General features: G+C 38.3%; 1 protein-coding gene across 2 annotated transcripts; it reads right to left on the bottom strand.

Moving 5' to 3' along the window:
• Positions 1 to 6,155: 6,155 nt before the first annotated feature.
• On the bottom strand, positions 6,156 to 20,402 carry LOC108699584. 2 transcript variants are annotated; one of them, XM_041573513.1, is made up of 6 exons: positions 20,023 to 20,402; positions 19,164 to 19,253; positions 15,144 to 15,452; positions 11,845 to 12,126; positions 10,184 to 10,297; positions 6,156 to 6,490 (listed from the first exon to the last, which is right to left on the bottom strand). In XM_041573513.1, the coding sequence occupies exons 1-6, from the start codon at positions 20,066 to 20,068 to the stop codon at positions 6,441 to 6,443; spliced, it is 891 nt and encodes a 296-aa protein (XP_041429447.1). In that variant the 5' UTR covers positions 20,069 to 20,402; the 3' UTR covers positions 6,156 to 6,440. The 2 variants fall into 2 exon arrangements, with proteins under 2 accessions (XP_041429447.1, XP_041429448.1); XM_041573514.1 differs by lacking the exon at positions 20,023 to 20,402 and adding an exon at positions 16,144 to 16,215 and having other exon boundaries at positions 19,164 to 19,248.
• Positions 20,403 to 21,379: the final 977 nt, after the last annotated feature.

Below are 21,379 nucleotides of genomic sequence, written 5' to 3'. Positions count from 1 at the left end.
TGACAATTGGGAGGAAGTAAATCTGTTAGACTTGTGTATTGCATTGTGGTGTCAGAGTTCTTTACCGTTTTAACAGCACTCCCTAACCCAATGCCCTTACATATAGCAAGGGTTAAAATGTCAGCAAACCTGACCTGAAAAAAACAAGGGGTTAAGTGTGAGCTGTCTGGCTGCCCCTGCCAAGCAGTCTCACTTATTATTGTGCCTTATCAATGTCAGAGACCAACATGTTCAATTTGACAAAAATAGGAAACCAATATGAAATGTACGATTGATTTATATGGTTTGCTGCACTGGAAGCATCAAAGGGGTGGTTCACCTTTAAGTTAACTTCAAGTATGTTATAGAATGAACAATTCTAAGCAACTTTTGTGTCCTTCAGACCTTCATTATTTATTTTTTATAGTTATTTGCTGCCTTTTTCTTTCTTTGTCCAGCATTGAAATGGGGGTCAATGACCCCTTCTAAAAAAAACAAATACTCTGTAAGGCTACAAATGTATTGTTATTGCTACTTTTATTACTCCTCTTTCTATTCTGCCCTCTACTATGTATATTCCAGTCTCTTAATCAGATCAGTGCATGGATGCTAGAATAAGTTGGACCCTAGAAACTGGAGAACTGCTGGATAAAAAGCTAAATAACTCAGAAACCACTAATAATAAAAAATGAAAACCAATTGCAAATTGTCTCAGAATATCACTCTCTACATCATACGAAAAGGCAACTCAAAGGTGAACAACTCTTTTAAACCCCAGGTTTAAAAACCCCTATGCTCCCTGTGTGTCCCATATTCTGCCTGCCCTATGCTCCCTCTGTGTGCCATACTCTGCCCTATGCTCCCTATGTGCCCCATACTCTGCCTGCCCCATGCTTCCTGTGTGTGCTATACTCTACCTGCCCTGTGCTTCATGTGGGTGCCATATTCTGCCTACCCTATGATCCCTGTGTGTGCCATGCTCTGCTTCCCCATGCCCCCTGTGTGTGTCATGCTCTGTCTGCCCTATGCTCCCTGGGTGTTCCATACTCTGCCTGCCCTATGCTCCCTGTGTGTGCCATACTCTGCCCTATGCTCCCTATGTGCCCCATACTCTGCCTGCCCCTATGCTTCCTGTGTGTGCCATACTCTGTCTGCTCTATGCTCCCTGTGTGTGCTATACTCTACCTGCCCTGTGCTTCATGTGTGTGCCATATTCTGCCTGCCCTATGCTCCCTGTGTGTGCCATGCTCTGCCTCCCCATGCCCCCTGTGTGTGTCATGCTCTGTCTGCCCTATGCTCCCTGGGTGTTCCATACTCTGCCTGCCCTATGCTCCCTGTGTGTGCCCTGTTCTGCCTGTGAAACATAAGCCTGGTATTTTCTCTGGGGGTTTTGTTAGCATTTGCAAATTATTGTTAGGGGTCCTAAGGTGTTTAATCATGTGCTGGGGTGCTGTGTTATACAAAGGGGAGGAGGAGGTATATGGATTTAAGGATATGTCTTAAAATGAAAACTTTTTTCACATTTTCGTGGTAACATGGGTGTGGTTTAAAGTGGGTGTGGTTTAAAACAAGGAGTGGCTAATGCTGGCTTCCATTATCGACCCTCCACCAAGTAGACCAGAAAAATTCCATCCCTCAGTAGCACTGAAGTTGGACAGCGCTGCCCTAGTCTATAAAAAGGGAAGCCACTACATGTTCTTTCTCTTTGGACTCGACTTGCTGGAGGGCTGGGGTGGAGATAAGACTCTATAAAGGTCTGTGTCAGGAAAGATCTGTAACAGCTCACTGTAGGCGTGAGAGGTAGTGATGGGCAAATTTATTCGCCAGGCGTGAATTCGCGGCGAATTTGCGCGATTCGCCACCAGCGAATAAAATCGCAAAACGCCCATGAAAATTTGCGGCAAAAATTCACCGGTGTCAAAAAAATTTTTTCCGAAAAAACGGACGCCGGCGTCAAAAACGGGCGCCGGCGTAAAAAAAACGGGCGCCAGCGCCGTTTCGCGAATTCGCCCATCACTAGTGAGAGGCAGGATAAGGGTAGTTAGTAGAGCAACCAGAGGCTCCAGCAAGGAGACCAGGACAAGGGGACAAGTTCACTATGAGTATTATGTCTGGGTTGTTGCAAATACGTTGTCTGTGTAACATCCTCAAGTACCTATGAAGTCATTGATTGAAGAACCAAGTTTTTAATGATAGTTGTTTTTTAATCCTATTGTGCAATTACACTTTACAATAAATTATCTAATAAACAATACAACATGTTGATATGGACTCCTTTATTACTTAATTGAACACATTTTGATAATCAGTGACATAACTGGGGAGTAAAGCCTTAGATTTATAGGGACTTGGGCATTCAGTAAGGACTGCTCCTGTCTGCACTCAAACCTTCTGATCTTGGTTTGTGTACTGTAGCTGGGGGCAGGTGCTGTTGTCCCGATAATCCTTCACATTGATCAACAAAGATCAACTACTGTAGTTTGCTCTTAGCTGTAGGGGGTCAGTCAAAATCCGTCCTGCCACAGCTGATATGATATACTTTGCCAGTAACAATATTCACTAAAATGATGGATTATTTTAGGGCTCTGAACTCTGTCCTCCAGACATTCTAACACATGTTTTATAGATAAGGGAACTAAATAATTCCCCATAATAGATCTGGGTCAATGCAAATGTGGACTTTGGGCACAGTAGGGAAAAGTTAGCTCTTTACATCCCCCTACAGTATAGGCTTAATGTGCCCCTATGGCTTTAAATTCCTACACTTCCTGATCTCCCTAGTAGCTGGACAGATGCCCATGTAGCTAGTTGTAATTTACATAGTTGTGCTATTGGCCAATAAGTGGTGTGACCATTCCTGTCATAGTCGTATAGTGAGTGAGAAGGGGTGGATCTTCCTCTTTGGCTTCTGGTGTCTAAGCCTGGGTACACCAAGGCCCAGTAAAGCCAGTTTGCTCTAAAGCAGGGATCCCCAACCTTTAGAACCCGTGAGCAACATTCAGAAGTAAAATTAGTTGGGGAGCAACACAAGCATGAAAAATGTTCTTGGTATGCCAAATAAGTGCTGTGATTGGCTATTTAGTAGCCCCTATGTGGATTGTCAACCTACATTGAGGCTCTGTTTGTCAGTACATCTGGTTTTTATACAACCAAAACTTGCCTCCAAGCCTGGAATTTAAAAATAAACACCTGTTCTGAGAGCAAGATCCAAGGGGTTGGTGAGCAACATGTTGCTGAAGAGCTACTAATGGGGGATCGCTGCTTTAGAGGGACCTGAACGTCTAGTGAGGAAGTCAGGGAGCAGGGACCCCATGAATGAGGCTAGTGAGTGTCAGGAATATAATGTAATCCTTGTGCATAAGATACATAGGAATGCAAAGCTTGAGGCTGTGTCATAATAGTATCCCTTAAAATAAAATAAAAAATATTTAGTTTAGGTAAGGAACACTGTTGTTAATGCTTGCTTCATTGGTCTCCCTCATCTATCAGTGTCTGTAAGCGAGTCTATACACAGTATAGAATGGATAAATACCCAGAAAGAAGAAGATGACCCTGGACCAATTCCCATGTGACCCTTTGGTGCAGTATCCAGGTGTAAATAGTCTAAGTCAGGCATTGGGAATATAGTACAAAAAAGACAGGAAATGCAGAAAATTCATATTATCTTTTTATTAAAACCATTTTATTACACAATCAAAGGCAATATCACACAACAGAGCAAGGATAGAAAAGCATGGCTGGGGCATGTTTTTGGCATCATTGCCCTTAGTTATAATCTCAGATCCCTGCAAGTATATGATGCCACCTAGTGACAACTACTGGAATTGTTACTTGTAAGTTTTAAAACCTCCTTTTTAAAGGGCACCTGTCAGCCAGACATGAAAAGGCTGTATAATGAAAGTCAATCTCAAATTAAACACCAAACCTAAGGGGGGCTATCGGGAAGATGAAAATGTAATATTATCTTCATCATACTGAAATAAGAAACTTTCTAAATACAACCGATTAAAAAATCTGTACTGTTTCTGAAATAATCAAGTTTTAATTCACTATTCCTCTCTCAGCATCTGTTTCTCTTCATTCTCTCTTCATGCAGCAGTTGGGTGTCAGATATTCATCGACAGTTAGAGCCAATATATCTTATAGGAGGGCTCCTTTTATCTAGAAGATGTATTAGAGCTCACTCTATTAAAATCACCAGACATCATGTCTCTCTACATGCAGAATTTGTGCAAAAGGCAGTTATTTTGTTAGATTTTGTTTGTACTCAAATCAGTTATTTGAGTGAGCTCTAATAGATCTGCCCCATAAGGGTAGGGACACACTGGGCGATTTGGGGAGATTTAGTCGCCTGTCGACTAATCGCCGCGACTTTTCTCCCCGAATGCCTCCCCTCGCTCTGCGCCTGGCTAAAATGAAAACTCGCCTGCGCTAATCACACGCGGCGATTCGTTTTCCGAAGTCGCCCGAAGTTTCCTCGTGAGGCAACTTCGGGCAATTTCGGAAAATGAATCGCCGCGTGTGATTAGCGCAGGCGATTTTTCATTTTAGCCAGGCGCAGAGCGAGGGGAGGCATTCGGGGAGAAAAGTCGCGGTGATTAGTCGCCAGGCGACTAAATCTCCCCAAATCGCCCAGTGTGTCCCTACCCTAATAGAATGTTTTGGGAAAAGACATTTTGCTAATGATCTTCCAGATAGAGCTTATTTATCTTTTTAATCTAAATAGAAATCACTTTCAACGGTATTGCCCAGCCTCATTATAAGGAATGCATTCCAGAGTGTGTTTAGCACGACATTGTCTAGCACCTGAAAATGAACGAAACATATTTATGGAATATCTTGCTGATGAATTTCTGTTAAATTCGTTATTTGATGTTTTATCTGTAATGAATTGTTATGTAATAATTCTTTTCTTCTTACTTTGTAATTTGACATTGCTGTTTTTGCTTTTATTGTCTTTGTAATTGGAAAGGAAAAGGAATATGTTGCTTTCAAGGGATCCAGTTACAATACTTCCACGCTTCTGCTATATTGTTTCAAGCTTTTATTTGCCATTAATTGGTCATCTTTTAATGCATTAACTATTTATTTAAATTGCACCAGTGAGTTGTTATGCATCACCATCCAGGGCACTATCTGCAAGGCATTTGCAAGGCTCCTGTTACAACTCACCCTTGTTTATTTAGTAGGGACCTTAGACTGTAAGCTCCACTGGAGCAGGGACCAATGTGAATTATGTATAATCTCTGTAAAGTACTGGGGAATATGTTGCTATATAAATCATAAGTGAAGTAAACATTATTATTATGAAAACATATTACATACAAAAAACAACTTTCTGCATGTCATACAACACACAATAGGCCTATGACTTATATTTTGTACCTTCTAAAAAATGATTTGTTATAAAGTTTACTTCTCCCTTTCCTTCAGGGGATAAATGAGCTCCTGCTCTTCACTGGTAGCTTACAATCTTACAATAATTTATATAAAGGAAGAAGCATAATTTATAAAATATAAATAAATTAAATATACAAATATGTGACTTGCACTTAAATCGAATACTCCAAGCTCAAAATACAACAAATAAAGTGGATAAATAAAAAACATACCTATAAAAAAGTACATATGGATCTATATCACCTTATAGACAGGTGATATATAGTGAATAAAGTACCCCCTATTGTAAAATATAAGGATATTATAAGTTACCGAGGAGTTTCATGACCATATAAAAACACGAGGCTGAAGGCCGAGTGTTTTTATACAGGTCATGGAACTCCGAGGTCACTTCTAATATCCTCATATTTTGCAACTGGGGGTACTTTATTTATTGTAATACACAAATTTAAGTGAGTCATGTGACAGAAATGACATCAGAAGTAGTGATGGGCGAATTTGCGCCGTTTCGCTGAAAAATTAGCGAATTTCGCGCGAAATGGCGAAAAATTCGCGAAACGGCGCCGGCGTCTCGTTTTTGACGCCGGCGCCCGTTTTTGACGCCAGCGTCCGTTTTTTCGAAAAAAAAATTTTGACGCCGGCGAATTTTTTCGGCGAATTTTCGCGGGCGTTTCGCGAATTTATTCGCCTGCCGCGAATCGCGCAAATTCGCCGCGAATTCACGCCTGGCGAATAAATTCGCCCATCACTAATCAGAAGTCAGCGTTTATAACTGATGACATCAGAACTCACCGTTTATAAGGATATAATTTACAACATATTCATTGCTTTTGTGTATTATATATAGATCTGCCTGCACTAACTGTAATTATAATGAAATGTATAAACCACGTATCAATGAACAAGGACATCATGTCAACTATCTATCCCAGTCTGGGCAGAGTAAAGTAGGTGGAAAAGCTTAGTTCAGCTATGTCGTGCTGATCCTCACTTGCCATAGTAATAAAGTAGAACATGGCAACATCTCCAAAGCTCACAGTTATATCAGAAACTGCAATGTTTCATGGAGTCAGGTTTTTCATTGACATCTCATTGTCAGGGGCCGGGGGTCCTGGAACATTTAAACAAGAGAGATAAGAAAGGTTATATTGGTGGTGCTACTACTTTTCTACTATAGGCGCCAAATTCTGAGTAAGGCTACAAGAGACCAGTGATTGCGTCCCTTCCCATGTAAAAAGAGAATTTTTGCATTAACATAAATAAATTAAACGATTGTTCAACTTTGAGTTAACTTTTAGTATGATGGAGAGGGTGATATTCTGAGACAATTTGCAATTGGTTATCATTTTTCATTATTTGTGGTTATTTGGAATTATTTAGCTTTTTATTCAGCAGCTTGCAATTTCAGCAATTTGGTTGCAAGGGTCCAAATTCCCCTAGCAACCATGCATTGATTTGAAAAAGAGACTGCAATACGAATAGGAGAGGCCTGAATAGAAAGAGGAGCAATAAAAAATAGCAAGAACAATAAATGTGTAGCCTTACAGAGCATTTGATTTTAGATGGGGTCAGTGACCCCCGTTTGAAAGCTGGAAAGAGTCAGAAGAAGAAGGCAATTCAAAAACTTTAAAATAAATAAATAATGAAGACAAACTCAAAAATTGCTTAGAATTGGCCATTCCATAATATACTAAAAGTTAACTAAAAGGTAAACCAGCCCTTTAAATAAATTAATTTATACATGTCTGCTCTACAAAGTTGCTGAGCAAATTTTGTGCATGGTCACAGCATTCTCACAGGGATTATTATATAATTATTATAACTATATCATTATTATAATTATATCATTATATAGTACCCACTAATTATTATATACCCCCACTGCCATATAATCATTATATACTCCCCACTAATTATTACTGTATATCATTATATACTCCCCACTAATTATTACATCATTATATACCCCCCACTAATTATTATATCATTATATACTCCCCACTAATTATTATAGCGTTATATACTCCCCACTAATTATTATATAATTATATACCCCCACTAATTATTATATCATTATATACTCCCCACTAATTATTATATCTTTATATACTCCCCACTAATTATTATATAATTATATACCCCCAATAATTATTATATCTTTATATACTCCCTACTAATTATTATATTGTTATATACTTCCCATTAATTATTATATGATTATATAGTCCCCACTAATTATTATATCGTTATATACTCCCCACTAATTATTATATTATTATATAGTCCCCACTAATTATTATATCGTTATATACTCCCCACTAATTATTATATCATTATATACTGCCCATTAATTATTATATCGTTATATACTCCCCACTAATTATTATATAATTATATACCCCCACTAATTATTATATCTTTATATACTCCCCACTAATTATTATATAATTATATACCCCCACTAATTATTATATTTTTATATACTCCCTACTAATTATTATATTGTTATATACTCCCCACTAATTATTATATGATTATATAGTCCCCACTAATTATTATATCATTATATACAGTACTCCCCACTAATTATTATATAATTATATAGTTCCCACTAATTATTATATCGTTATATACTCCCCACTAATTATTATATAATTATATAGTTCCCACTAATTATTATATCGTTATATACTCCCCACTAATTATTATATAATTATATAGTCCCCACTAATTATTATATCGTTATATACTCCCCACTAATTATTATATCATTATATAGTCCCCATTAATTATTATATCATTATATAGTCCTCACTAATTATTATATCATTATATAGCATATATTAGATTTGAGTGTGTGTCTCTTCATTTTCAGTTACTATCATTTTCATTGCTATGAGTTTTTAGGCACAAGTCTTCCTCCATGTTCAACCCATGACCATGAGCAAAGTCCTTTGCTGTGTAGATTTTATTGTAGTTACCACTGCATGCTGCATTTAATGTTACAAATATATTAAATATACAAGATACACAAGCTGAACTTACATGTAGTACAACAGACATCTGCTCTTTGCCAGTGTCGGACTGGGACACCAGGGACCCACCAAAAAACTTTAGACCAGGGACCCACCAAAAGTTTTTAGATTAGGGGCCCAATGTCAGAAATAATTTCTTCCTCTCCTCACTGAACCTCTATTCTCCTAGTCTCTTTTCTCTACATACTATAATCTATTAATCCATCTATTTAGTCTCTTTGTTCTCATAGAAACAGGGAATGGCCATAAAATAGGCCAAAAGTTTAGCAGCATGAGGGGCCACTGACACTTGGGCTCACCGGGAGTTTCCTGGTATTCCGGTGGGCCAGTCCGACACTGCTCTCTGCTATAATCCCAGCATCCCGTTTCATAACAGGTATGGGATCCATTATCTGGAAACCCATTATACAGAAAGATCTGAATTATGGAAATGCTGTCTCCCATAGTTATAATCAAATAATCCAAATTTGTAAGAATGATTTCCTTTTCTCTGTAATAATAAAATTATAGCTTGTACAGATATGGGATCCATTATCCAGAAACCCGTTATCCAGAAAGCTCTGAATTATGGGAAGGTTCTCTCCATAGACTCCATTTTATCCAAATAATCCAAGTTACTAAAACAGAATATTGTACTTGATCCCAACTAAGTTATAATAAATCCTTATTGGAAGCAAAATCAGCCTATTGGGTTTGTTACATGACTTTGTAGTAGACTTAAGGTATGAAGCTCCAAATTACGGAAAAAAACTGTCATCCAGAAAACCCCAGGTCCCGAGCATTCTGGATAACAGGTCCCAAACCTGTACTTGATCCCACCTAAGATATTATTAATCCCTATTGGAGGCAAAACCAGATTATTGGGTTTATTTAATGTTTACATGTTTTTCTAGTAGACTTAAGGCATGAAGATTCAAATTATGGAAAGATCCATTATCTGGAAGACCCCAGGTCCCAAGCGTTCTGGATAACAGATCCCATACCTGTAATCAGAATTTTCAAAAATGATTTCCCTTTTCTCTGCAATAATAAAACAGTAGCTTGTACTTGATCCCAACTAAGATATAATTACTGCTTATTGGAAGCAAAACCAGCCTATTGGGTTTATTTAATGTTTACATAATTTTATAGTAGATTTAAGGTTTGAAGATCCAAATTAAAGAAAGATCTGTAATTCCAGAATATCCCAGTTCCCGAGCATTCTGAATAACAGGTCCCATACCTCTACCTAATGTGCCTTTAAGCAGTACTTGATATTCTATTATTAGCTTTTACTTATACAATAAGAAAAGTGATTACATTTTTTTTCAATGTTCTTTATTACAGATCCGTTATCTGAAAACCCGTTATCCAGAAAGCTCTGAATTACAGAATTACCGTCTCCCATAGACTCAATTTTATGCAAATAATCCATATTTTAAAAATGATTTCCTCTTCGTCTGTAATAATAAAACAATATCTTGTACTTGATCCCAACAGATATAATTATTCCTTACTGGAAGCAAAACCAGCTTTTTTTTTTTTGTTTATTTAACGTTTACACGATTTTCTAGTAGACTTAAGATATGATCCAAATTACAGAAAGATCCATTATCCAGAAAACTCAGGTCCCGAGCATTCTGGATAACAGGTCCTGTACCCGTATTATTATTATTGTTATTATTATTAGTAGCAGCAGTAGTAGTAGTAGTATTATCATGTCACTCATCAGGAAAGGATAAAATACTACTCTCATCTAAAACTGACTCTATATAAAAAAAGCATTTTACCTCTTTTGAAGAATATGGAGCCAAAAATCACCATAATTGCTCCAGTCACAAACATGAGCAAAATAAGCCAAAATCCAACACCAACAAGAAAGTTGCACGGAATTGTAACGGCACCTGTAATAAAGCAAAGAATAAGTCATCACAATGAGCACATTATCATTTTAAATATGGACGCTGTGCTTTTAAAGGGGTCATTCACCTTCCAAACACTTTTTTCAGTTCAGATTGTTCCCCAGAATAAAGACTTTTTTTAATTACTTTCCATAACTTATTTTTTACTGGTTTTCCAAAATCTAAGTTTAAAGTTGAGTGTTTCAGTCTGGCAGCTCAGTAATTCAGGTGCAATTTGTTAAAAAATTTTGCAACATTTGGGGGCATATTTATCAAGAGTCGAATTTCGAATTGAAAAAACTTCGAAATTCGAATTCAAAAAGACCAACTGAACTTAAGTCAAAGGTTTTTTTGGGTCGAATAGGTCCATTTTCCCCAAAAAAACTTAGATTTTTCACCAATTGACTCCAAATAAGTTCTAGGAGGTCCCCCATAGGCTAAAACAGCAATTCGGCAGGTTTTAGATGGCAAATGGTCGAAGTTGAATTTTTAAAGAGACAGTACATGATTTCGATATCCAAATTTTAGATTTTTTTGCAAATTTGAATCGAATGTGGACTTATTCCTTAGTCAAAGTACATAAAAATAGCTCGAAATTCAAATTTTTTCAATTTGAAAATTCACCTCGACCTTTGATAAATCTGCCCCATAATTGATACATTACACTTCAATATTAGGAAAACGGTGACACATATGACACATAGGGGCATATTTATCAAGGGTCGAATTTTGAATTGAAAAAACTTCTAAATTCGAATTCAAAAAGACCAACCAAAATTAAGTCGAAGTTTTTTTTTGGCCGAATAGGTCCTTTTTTGATCGAATAGGTCCGTATATGGCCGAATCGAAGTAGCGCATTCGATCGAATTAGATTCGAAGTGTTTCCCAAAAAGTTTTCAGTCCACCAGGACTAGGAGGTCCCCCATAGGCTAAAACAGCAATTCGCCAGGTTTTAGATGGTGAATGGTCGAAGTTGAATTTTTAAAGAGACAGTACATGATAAATTTCAATATTCAAATTTTCGTTTTTGTTTCAAATTCAAATCGAATTTGGAATATTTCCTAGTCGAAGTACACAAAAAATAGCTTGAAAATTCAATTTTTTTTTTCATTTGAAAATTCACCTTGACCTTTGATAAATCTGCACCTTAGTTGAAACATTTCTCAGCAGCATCTCTGGAGTATTAGCAACTATTGTATCAATTCTAACAGCTGCCTGTAATGAAACTCAGGGATTCTGCTCAGCAGGGACAAAGATAAGAAATGTATCAACTAAATGTATCAATTTAGAAAAGTTTAAAGTGTCTCCCAGAGCTGTTTAGAAGGTGAAAAATGACACTTTACACTTCAATATTAGGAAAATGGTGACACATAGAAAATAGAAAGTCATTGTTAAAAGTAGTTATTTCTGGTGATCTATCTGAAAACAACTAATTATTTGAAGGTGAACAACCCCTGGAAGAGCAGTGTAATGTAATTTTTATTGCAATTATAGATGGATATTGGCAGCTTCTCCATGAAGCACATGCCAGAAAAATAAATGCTGCTCACCAGGTGCAGACAGAGGACAGATGTCGCTCACATGAATAGTAGCACAGCTGTTATGAGCCGGATTATACACAGAGCAGAGATACTCCTCATGCCATGACTCTGGCTGCAGAGAGGCCCATAATGCGCTGCCATTCTTATAGTGTTTGTATCCGCTGTTTTTCTCCCGTTTTGTCCATGTATATTCCACTGCCAGAGAGGGGACCCAGCACCGGAGTGTAAAGTTGCACCAGCACGGAGTGTTCTTCTTCTGTTCTAGTTCTATGTGCGGAACAGGCAGGAACTCTGTGGTTAGAAAAACGTATAGTTATACGTAAGAAGGAAGCGACACGTCTACCTGCTACATTTTTGGGGAACTGTCATTGCAAGCATAATACCACAATTCAGGTATGGGATCGGTTATCTGGAAACCCATTATCCAGAAAGCTCTGAATTACAGAAAGGCCGTCTCTCATAGATTCCTATATATCCAAATAATCAATTTTTTAAAAATGATTTCCCTTTTCTCTGTAATAATAAAACAGTAGCTTGTACTTAATCCCAACTAAGATATAATTAATCCTTATTGGAAGCAAAACCAGCCTATTGGGTTTATTTAATGTTTACATGATTTTCTAGTAGATTATAAGTACAAAGATCCAAATTACAGAATGATCCATTATCCGGAAAGCCCAGGGTCCCGAGCATTCTGGATAACAGGTCCCATACTAATTTTGAGTTTCAGTTGTTCATTAAAGGTGTGGTTCACCTTTGAGTTCACTTTTAGTATGTTATAGAATGGCCAAGTGTAAGCAACTTTTCAGTTGGTCTTCATTATTTCTTTATAATTTTTGAATTCTTTGTCTCCTTCTTCTGAATCTTTCCAGCCTTCAGATAGGGGTCACTGACTCCATCTAAAAAGCCAATGCTCTGTAAGGCTAGACATTTATTGCTATTGCTACTTTTTATTGCTTATATTTCTATGCAGACCCTCTTCTATTCATATTCCAGTCTCTTATTCACATCCGTGCATGGTTGCTAGGGGAATTCAGACCCTAGCAACCAGACTGTTGAAATTGCAAACTGGAGAGCTGCTGAATAAAAAGCTAAATAACTCAAAAACCACAAATAATAAAAAAAATGAAAACCAACTGCAAATTGTCTCAAAATATCTCTCTAAACCATACTCAATCATATTTCAAAGGCAGGGCCGGGCCAAGGTATTTTGGCACCCTAGGCAAGAGCTTCAATCAGTGCCCCCCCACCCAGTCCATTTCCCACCTTACCATTCATATTGCCCCATGTACCTGTGCTAGCAGCCATCAAATTGCCCCCATTTGTACCTGTTCCAATGGAAGTCAATCCCTCTGATTGCTCCCTAGCCCACAATCAGTACCTATGTCAGAGGCAGCTAAAAAAATTCATAATTTTGCCACTAATTTGTACCTGTGCTAGCAGGTGCCAAAAATCCATCATATTGCCCCACAAATCTGTGTACCTGTGCCAGCAACCATATTGCCCCATATACCTGAGCCAGCAGCAAAACCAATCCCTCATTTTGCCCCCAATCTGTACCTATGCCAGCAGCAGCCAAAAAATCCACAAAATTTCCCCCAAATATGTACTTTTGCCAGCAGGAGCCAAGAGGGAGATGGGGAGTGCTTCTGCCCGCATTACGAATCACGGGCAAGAGGGGTTTGGAACAGGCTTTTTATAAAATTGATACACTATTAAAGGCAAAGCAAACCAGGGTTTGAAAAAAAAGAAAAAGAAAATCCCCTTAAAAGTGCGCCCCCCCATGATTGCACCCTAGGCGGGTGCCTACACTGCCTACCCCTAGTTCCGGCCCTGTTCAAAGGTGATAAATCAGAGAATTTGTCCTAATACTAATACATGACACTGTACAGCTATGGGATTAGGTGTGTCCGGAAAGCTCCAAATTACAGAAGGGTCATAGTCCATAGACTCCATTATAATTCAAAATTTGGAAATTTATTTCCTTCTCCTCTGTAATAATAAAACAGTAGCTTGTACTTGATACCAACTAAGATATAATTAATCCGTATTGGAAACAAAAACAGCCTATTGGGTTTATTTAATGTTTAAATAATTTTTTACTGAAAATTACCAAATTACCGAAAGACCACTTATCCGTAAAACCCCAGTTACCGCGGATTCTCAATAATTAGTCCTATATCTGTATATATAAAAACTGAAAAGCTTTGCATAAAAGGATATCTAATAGTAATGTGCGGGTAGAGAAAATCTCAACCCGCACCCACCTTCCCCCCTCCATTTATAGACCCGTGCTGCCCCGCTGATGATGTCACAAAAGGGGTGGGGCAGGCGGAACTCTTTAAAACAGGAAGTCAGAAGGCAGCAGTCTAAGGTTGTGGGCGGGGAAAGCAGACAGAAGACCTCAACCCACCTGCGACCTGAATGAGGAGCAGCGAGGTCGGCCCAAACCACCCGACTCCTTCGGGTAAACCCACCGATCCTGTGGGTATAAGGCTGGCCCACACATCACTAATATCTAATATATTATACAACAATTGTATGTATGTATATTTTTATTTGTATAGCGCTCCTTGAGGGCAATACACTGTACAGCAAAACAATAAATTAGTAGTAACAAACAAAGGGTCACTGCAATAATAAGTAACAATAAGTGCATTATTAGAAATACAATTCACATAAATATAAAATATAATAAAAATACAGATATAGGGGCAGATTTATCAAGGGTCGAATTTCGAAGTAGAAAATACTTCGAAATTCGACCATCGAATCGAAATACTTCGAAATCGAAGTATTTTTCAGCAAAATTGGCCATCCTGCGATCAAAGTAAAATCATTCGATCGAACGATTAAATTGTTTGAATGGAACGATTCTAACGATTTTAGCGTACAATCAAACTATTTTACTTCGATGTGTAAAGACTTAAAAAATGGTTGTAGAAGGTCCCCATAGGCATAGCACTTCGGCAGGTTTAATTTGGTGAGTAATTGAAGTCGAAGTTTTTTTTAAATAGACAGTACTTTGATTTTCGAATGGTCGAATATTCAAACAATTTTAACTTCGAATCGAAGTCGAAATAAATTCGAAGTCATAGTATCCTATTAGAATTTCACATCTTTTTACTACGAAAATTCCCTCGAATTCACTTCGACCCTTGATAAATCTGCCCCTAAGTGTTCAGTGTCAAGGAGACAAAAGGATGGAGGGCCGTACCCCGTAGTACAGTCTAAATGAGAGGGTAACTTTAAGATACAATTTTATACTATCACAGTGCCCTCTATTAGGCATGCAGATTGGTACTTACCATACACATTAAGACTAAATAGTTTGATTTCCTTTTCGTCTTTGCATGGAAACGTAGAAGAAAGTATGAAGGTGCCGCTGTCATTCAGTGTCAGGTTATAGAGTGTAACAGAGTTCTTCTTACACTGAATCCGGTTCAGAAAACGTCCATGGCTTCTCTCCATCTTTTCTTTGCATATGGCCACTTGCTGAGAGCTGTTTTTGTTTCTCCATATAACGGAAATATCTTCTGGGAAGCAAGTAGCGAAATCAACTGAAAATATGATTGGCTCATTTGCGATTGCATTGATTTTGGTGATGTGGTTCTTTCCTGCAGACAGGAGAAAAACAGAAAAGATGGGCCCTATTTTGCCGAATATTTGGCAATTACAATAACCCATAATAATCAGTTCAATTAGTAGGACAAGTAGAAGTACTGTTAGAAGGTTGGTTCATCTTTAAGTTAATTTATAGGGGCAGATTTATCAAAGGTCGAGGTGAATTTTCGAATTTAAAAAAATCGAATTTCAAGCTATTTTTTTGTGTACTTTGACTAGGGAATAGTTTGAAAATTTGAATATCTAAATTTGTCATGTACTGTCTGTTTAAAAATTCAACTTCGACCATTCACCATCTAAAACCTGCCGAATTAGATAATGGGGGACCTTCTAGAACCTATTTGGAGTCAATTGGTGGACTTTGAACAATCTACATTTCTTTTTGGGAAAAACTTTGAATCTAATTCGATCGAATGCGCTATTAATTTGATTCGTACGATTTGAATTTGGCCGAATATGGACCTATTTGATCGAAAATTGACCTATTCGGACTTCAACTTCATTTCGGTTGGTCTTTTCAATTCGAATTTCGAAGTTTTTCAGATTCGAAATTCAACCCTTGATAAATATGACCCTTAGTATTTTATAGAATGTCAAGTTTTTATTTAGTCTTAATTATAAGAATATTATAAGGTCTTAATTATAAGAAAATATTTTTATAACCCCCCCTTAATAATGCCTCACCGGCTTCTTGAAAATTCATTGTCCACATGATAGGGCCTCCCATGTTGCATATGGATTGCACTTTTTGCTAGCCTATAAAAAACATTACCAGGGATAAATAAAAGTGCCACATTAGGATTATCTCAGAATGATATGGTGGCTTATATACCATGATCCCAATGGTCAACCTGTAGTGTTAGAGTAGGGGCATGGGCAAGGGCAGATGTAGAAGCACAACTGTCAGTTTAAATCCTGGCTAAAGAAGAACCTTTCATGTTCTTACAGTGTTGCCTCTCCCTAGCTCAGATGGTTTCTTTTACCTTCTTTTTTTTTAAGAAATATGGATTCACTGCTGGGTTTACTATGTTGCTGGATCTCTAAGTCTACAATTTCCTTACTGGGGAAACTGGGTGTATCTGCCAGAGGAGATCTAATGTTCAGTTCCCACTTTCAGTTCCCATGTCCAGCACATTCTATTTGGTATTATGCAACAGGACTTCAAGAAATACAAAGTTTTCAATCTCCAGGGCAGTAAGGGGAAACTGAGGAGTTGTCAAACCTAGAGAAGAGAAAAGGAAGCAAGAAGGGGAAGTCTGGTGCTACATGGGTTTCATTCTTACAGCTTTTCAGTGTGAGATGTAAGATTTAAGAGTGTGGGTGTGAGAGACAGAGAAAGACACTAAGTTCCAGTACACAGAACATATTTATAGAGTTGTATTCCTGTTTTCCCTGATTTAAAAACATATAGATGATTTGTTTAGTAATTCTAACCAGCACTAGGCTTCATATTGTGGAATATAAATGTGCATTGTACCTTTAGATCAACAATTTAAATGTCTCCTCTCCAGGGCCGGAACTAGGGGTAGGCAGAAGAGGCAGATGCCTAGGGCGCAGTGATAGGGGGGTGCTGGGCAGCTACCTCTAAAATTGTCCTCGGCCTACCCCTAGTCCTCACCTCTCAGTCTTCCTTCCCACCTATGACCCTCCTCTCCATCGCTGTTTTCTCCCTCCCTCCCCTCTCTTATCTCTCAGTCGGCAGGCTCCCTTCCTCCGCTCAGTCAGCAGATTGTATATGGGTGTTTGTGCTAACCACAGTTGCTTTTTAGGCAAAGTTTTACAGGGCACCTCTGTTCTTGCTGTGTGATTCTATGTAGAAGGAGTGTGGGACTCTAATAAGTAAATATTTCCCTTACTAACATAAAGGCATAATAATCTGGATAAAATGATTCAGATCTGATCCCAGGAATGTGAGTAATTTCTTTAAAACCACATACGAGCACTCCAAGCTGTACGGAGACAAATTGTGATATATTGTATTGATGTGGCTTCTGTACCCCTTGTGTTACAGCAGAGATGTAGGAGACTGTTTATAGAAGCTGGAACAGCTCTGAACCTTCCCTTCTCACATCTGTGTTAAGAATTCTGATAGGGATTCAGTATAAAGTCAGACAACTGTTAACCTTAGGAGTTTATATGCTCTATATGTTTCAGTTATATGAGGGCCAGATCCCTCCGTGCTTTCAGTTTGCTCCCTCCTCTGTCAGTCAGGCCCCTCCTGTACGTAGTTCTCACAGTCAGGCCCGGACACAAGTGTGGGGGGGGGGGGGGTTGTCAGGCCGGGTTGCCTAGGGTGCCCGGCCCTGCTCCTCTCTAATGTTCAGTGTGGATAAACCCAGCTTGGCCTTGATGACTGAGATCATCGTTACTCCTTTATTATTTAATCACTATTATTTTTCCTTTAAGTCCTTCTTGTGAGGTTGTCTTCCACCATGGCCATGCAAGTATGGTATAAAGAAGAGGAGTCCAGTCTCAACCACATTGTGTTTTGTAGATGCTAGCAGCCAAAGAGTAGCATCGCTTGTGCATCTAAGTTCTAAAGAGTTTTTCACCATGAAGAATATATTTATCTTGGTTGCACTAAAGTATAGAAGTAGTATGTGTATTTAACCTTAGATTTATAAACACCCAAAAACTCAGGCAAAGAGATAAGCAATGAAGCACTGTGTAACTTGTCGGCACTTTATAAATAAATGATGATGATGATCAGTGTCGGACTGGCCCACCGGGATATCAGGAAATCTCCCGGTGGGCCCAGGTGTCAGTGGGCCTCTTGCGTCGAACCATTTGGCCAATTTCATGGTCATTTCCTATTTCTTTATGGCAACAAAGAGGCTAAATAATGGAGCATAGAGAATAGTATGTAGAGAGACTAGGAGAATAAAGAGGTTGAGTGAGGAGAGGAGGTATAATAGGTTGGAAAGTGGGACCTCAGCCTAAGATTTTTTGGTGGGTCCCTGGCATCCCAGTCCAACACTGATGATGATGACGAATCAAAGAAAATGTGTCAAGCAAGGAGAATTTGGTACTATATACTTCATATTTTGGAGGTTGGCCATACCTTGTTCAGCTTATTATTCTGAGCCAACCCAGTTGTTTCTTTGCAATGTGGTGTTGCTGGTTCCAATGCCAAATTATTTTTAGTGCTCCTCCAAATCTTAATGTAGTCTGTTTGTGTCACATCCACATAGTGAGATTGTGTATCAGTCTTGGACCCACCAATGGCTGCAGGTTCTCTTGCACTTACTGTTCTAGCCCTGCACTCTTTAGAGGTTCTCCCTAATGTTTTTATGTCCTCTAAACATCAGTGCCTTTTCCTTCCTCCTTTTTATTTCTTGCCTTTAAACACAACCGCCACAAGAATGAGTCCTCACACATTTCTTTTCAGTTCTATATTCTCTTCTATATCCTTTATGAGTATTCAGCTTTCCTTTTCCACATGGTATGCCAATGCGTGCCTTAGACAGTGCATTTCCCATTACTTCGAATAGGAAACAAGGACTTGATGCAATTAATTAAGTAGTGGTCAGAATGATGTATTCTGACCACCAAGTTTCTCCATGAGTGCATGTATCCCACCTGCACATTCAATGCAAGTTATGACTCTCCAAGCACGGACTTTGTGCAAAACACTGATAGCTCCTCAGCATACATCATTCACCCCCCAGGTGCAACACCAATATTTCTTCCCCCCCCCCCGTTACCTCTTGACATTTGCTGTTCTTCTGCCAGAAAGGAAACCTCATGTCTTTTTCCACTCATGGTTGAGGAAGCCATGATAGAGTTTGTTGCAACTGTGAAAGAAATTTCTGCCTTTAATTATCTTTATCAGCTTTAAAAAAAATGGATGTTCTCAGGTCTCAAAACCCTGCAGCACCCCAAATAAACCCTGCACTCGATTACAAAAAACAAACTATTTGACTCTATAGCAAAATTGAAAGTGCCAGTCAAAGTTTCGTTTTTACTAGCAGCAGAGAAATCTAACTGCTACGCAACAGCAAACCCACTCAGTCTCGGATATTTTTTTGAACAATGTAAATGTTGCGAAGTTTACATGAGCTCAACTGTCCAATATGTATAGATATATCTTGTGTATATTATTTCCAGTTGATACTGGGCATTTAGTATCCACACTAAATAAGCTCAGAATTAAACATATATATATATATATCATGATTATGTTGAATATAGGTGGGTGATGGGGTATAAAACCAGAGAAAGCTGGAATATTTTAGGACGATGGCAAGAGTTTGGAAAACACCACTACACATTCCATCAGCACCTGCTATTAGTCTTAGACAATGCTCTTTAAAGCACTAATTACTACGTTATCCACACTGCTTCCGATTCAAGAACATAGAAAGAAGTTAGGGCAGACAGTGGAGATCTTTAATAACATGGAGGTACTGTGATTCTGCTGTAGCAGAAGGAGCCTCCACTTTCTTTTGTGCACTTTATTTTGCATTTAAAAGTTATAAACCTATTGTAAAGTGCAGTTTTGGCACCAATGTAAGCCTGGGTAACACCAATTGTAAAACAGAGAGAAGCAGAAGTGTGACTTACCCGAAAAGAGCAGAACGTTCAGGGGCTGAAATAACTTAAAATCCATGTCTTACAAGAATCCTGCAAAATAAAGTTGTGCGCAAGCACTGGGTGCTATAAAGTGGGTTGGCGTGGTGAGTAGTGGCAATGACTCGCTTGGCTTCCTGATTGCATTAAGCATTACATCACATCTGAAGTTCTGTACATGCTATGAAGTGTTTGATGCTTCCTTGTTATCTTCTTAGGGCAAAAACACTCATTTCTAAGCTGCTTCCTTTTCTTGAAAGCAAAATATAAAAGTAGCAACAACTCAAGCACGAAACAGAGAACACTTTACAAAATGTTCATTATACTCCTCTCATTACTCAGCACAACAGCTACACACACAGTCTTCCATAGAGCCCCCTGCCATCAGAAATCACAAGGTCCAGTACAACAAAATTGTCGTGGCGCCCCCTCTTATTATTACATTATTTCTGCATTTCTAATGAGTAAATAAGAGTTATTTGGTTTAAAACCTTGGTCAAAAGTAACCAGTCCTAATAAGGGTAGTGGCAAGCGAGGAGATTTGTCACCCTCAGGAAATCTGTTCTACCCTCTGGCATGAAGTCTTCTGAAAATACCTTCCCCCTTCTCTAACATCTGGATAATAACATAGAAAACACGTTGTGTGGCTTGACCATGGGAAATTGCAAAACATTATCAAAACGATGAAAGACATACCTTAGGATGGCAAAGCAGTAACTGTTATGATATAAAAATTGAACCGTCACAACAGGTTTAAATCAACAGCAAGTGCAATAAATTAAATAAACCACTTCCTTGCTGTGGTCTTCACTTCCATTACCAGGGGGTGAATTGCTCAAAGGAGACCCGTCACCCAAAAAAATTATTTCAAATTCTATTTTATCATGTTCGTCAAGCAAAATGAATTATTTGAATCGTGTTTTCATCAGAACTCATAATTATAACAAGCAGGCAGCAGCCATTTTGTGGACACTGTTATTAAGACAAGTCTTGTATCATCTCAGAATCTTGTTTATGCACCAGAATGGGGGACCTGATGTCCATCCCCATGTCCTGGTTACACAATTATATGGTAAATAGAACGGGGGAATATGAGGAGAGCAGTGACATCTAGGAAGTGCTGAATGGAAAGTGAAAGTAATTGCCTAAGGCACAGAGGAGGGGCAGACAATATTTGATTGACAGCTAAGATTTTTTAATGAGTTTACAACAGCTATGAATGCTTTCATAAAAAAAAAGAATTTGGATTTCATATTTAATTTGAAAAAGGACTTTTATTATACAGCTTTTTACGTCTGGGTGACAGGTCCACTTTAAATGACTTCTTGGATATCTGAAAAGCAAAAAACAA

The sequence above is a fragment of the Xenopus laevis genome, chromosome 8L (genome assembly GCF_017654675.1).
Source record: "Xenopus laevis strain J_2021 chromosome 8L, Xenopus_laevis_v10.1, whole genome shotgun sequence".
NCBI classification, from domain to species: Eukaryota; Metazoa; Chordata; class Amphibia; order Anura; family Pipidae; genus Xenopus; species Xenopus laevis.
This window is presented reverse-complemented; position numbering and strand designations above follow the sequence as displayed.

What these genes read in the sequence shown, in the direction of transcription:
- LOC108699584 (XM_041573513.1), bottom strand. Translation starts at nt 20,068, where the DNA reads ATGGATTTTAAGTTATTTCAGCCCCTGAACGTTCTGCTCTTTTCGG. An exon ending in GAACGTTCTGCTCTTTTCGG is followed by an intron (nt 19,254 to 20,022) that starts GTAAGTCACACT and finishes TTTCTTTCACAG; the next exon opens with TTGCAACAAACTCTATCATG. An exon ending in CTGTCCTCTGTCTGCACCTG is followed by an intron (nt 10,298 to 11,844) that starts GTGAGCAGCATT and finishes GCTTTATTACAG; the next exon opens with GTGCCGTTACAATTCCGTGC.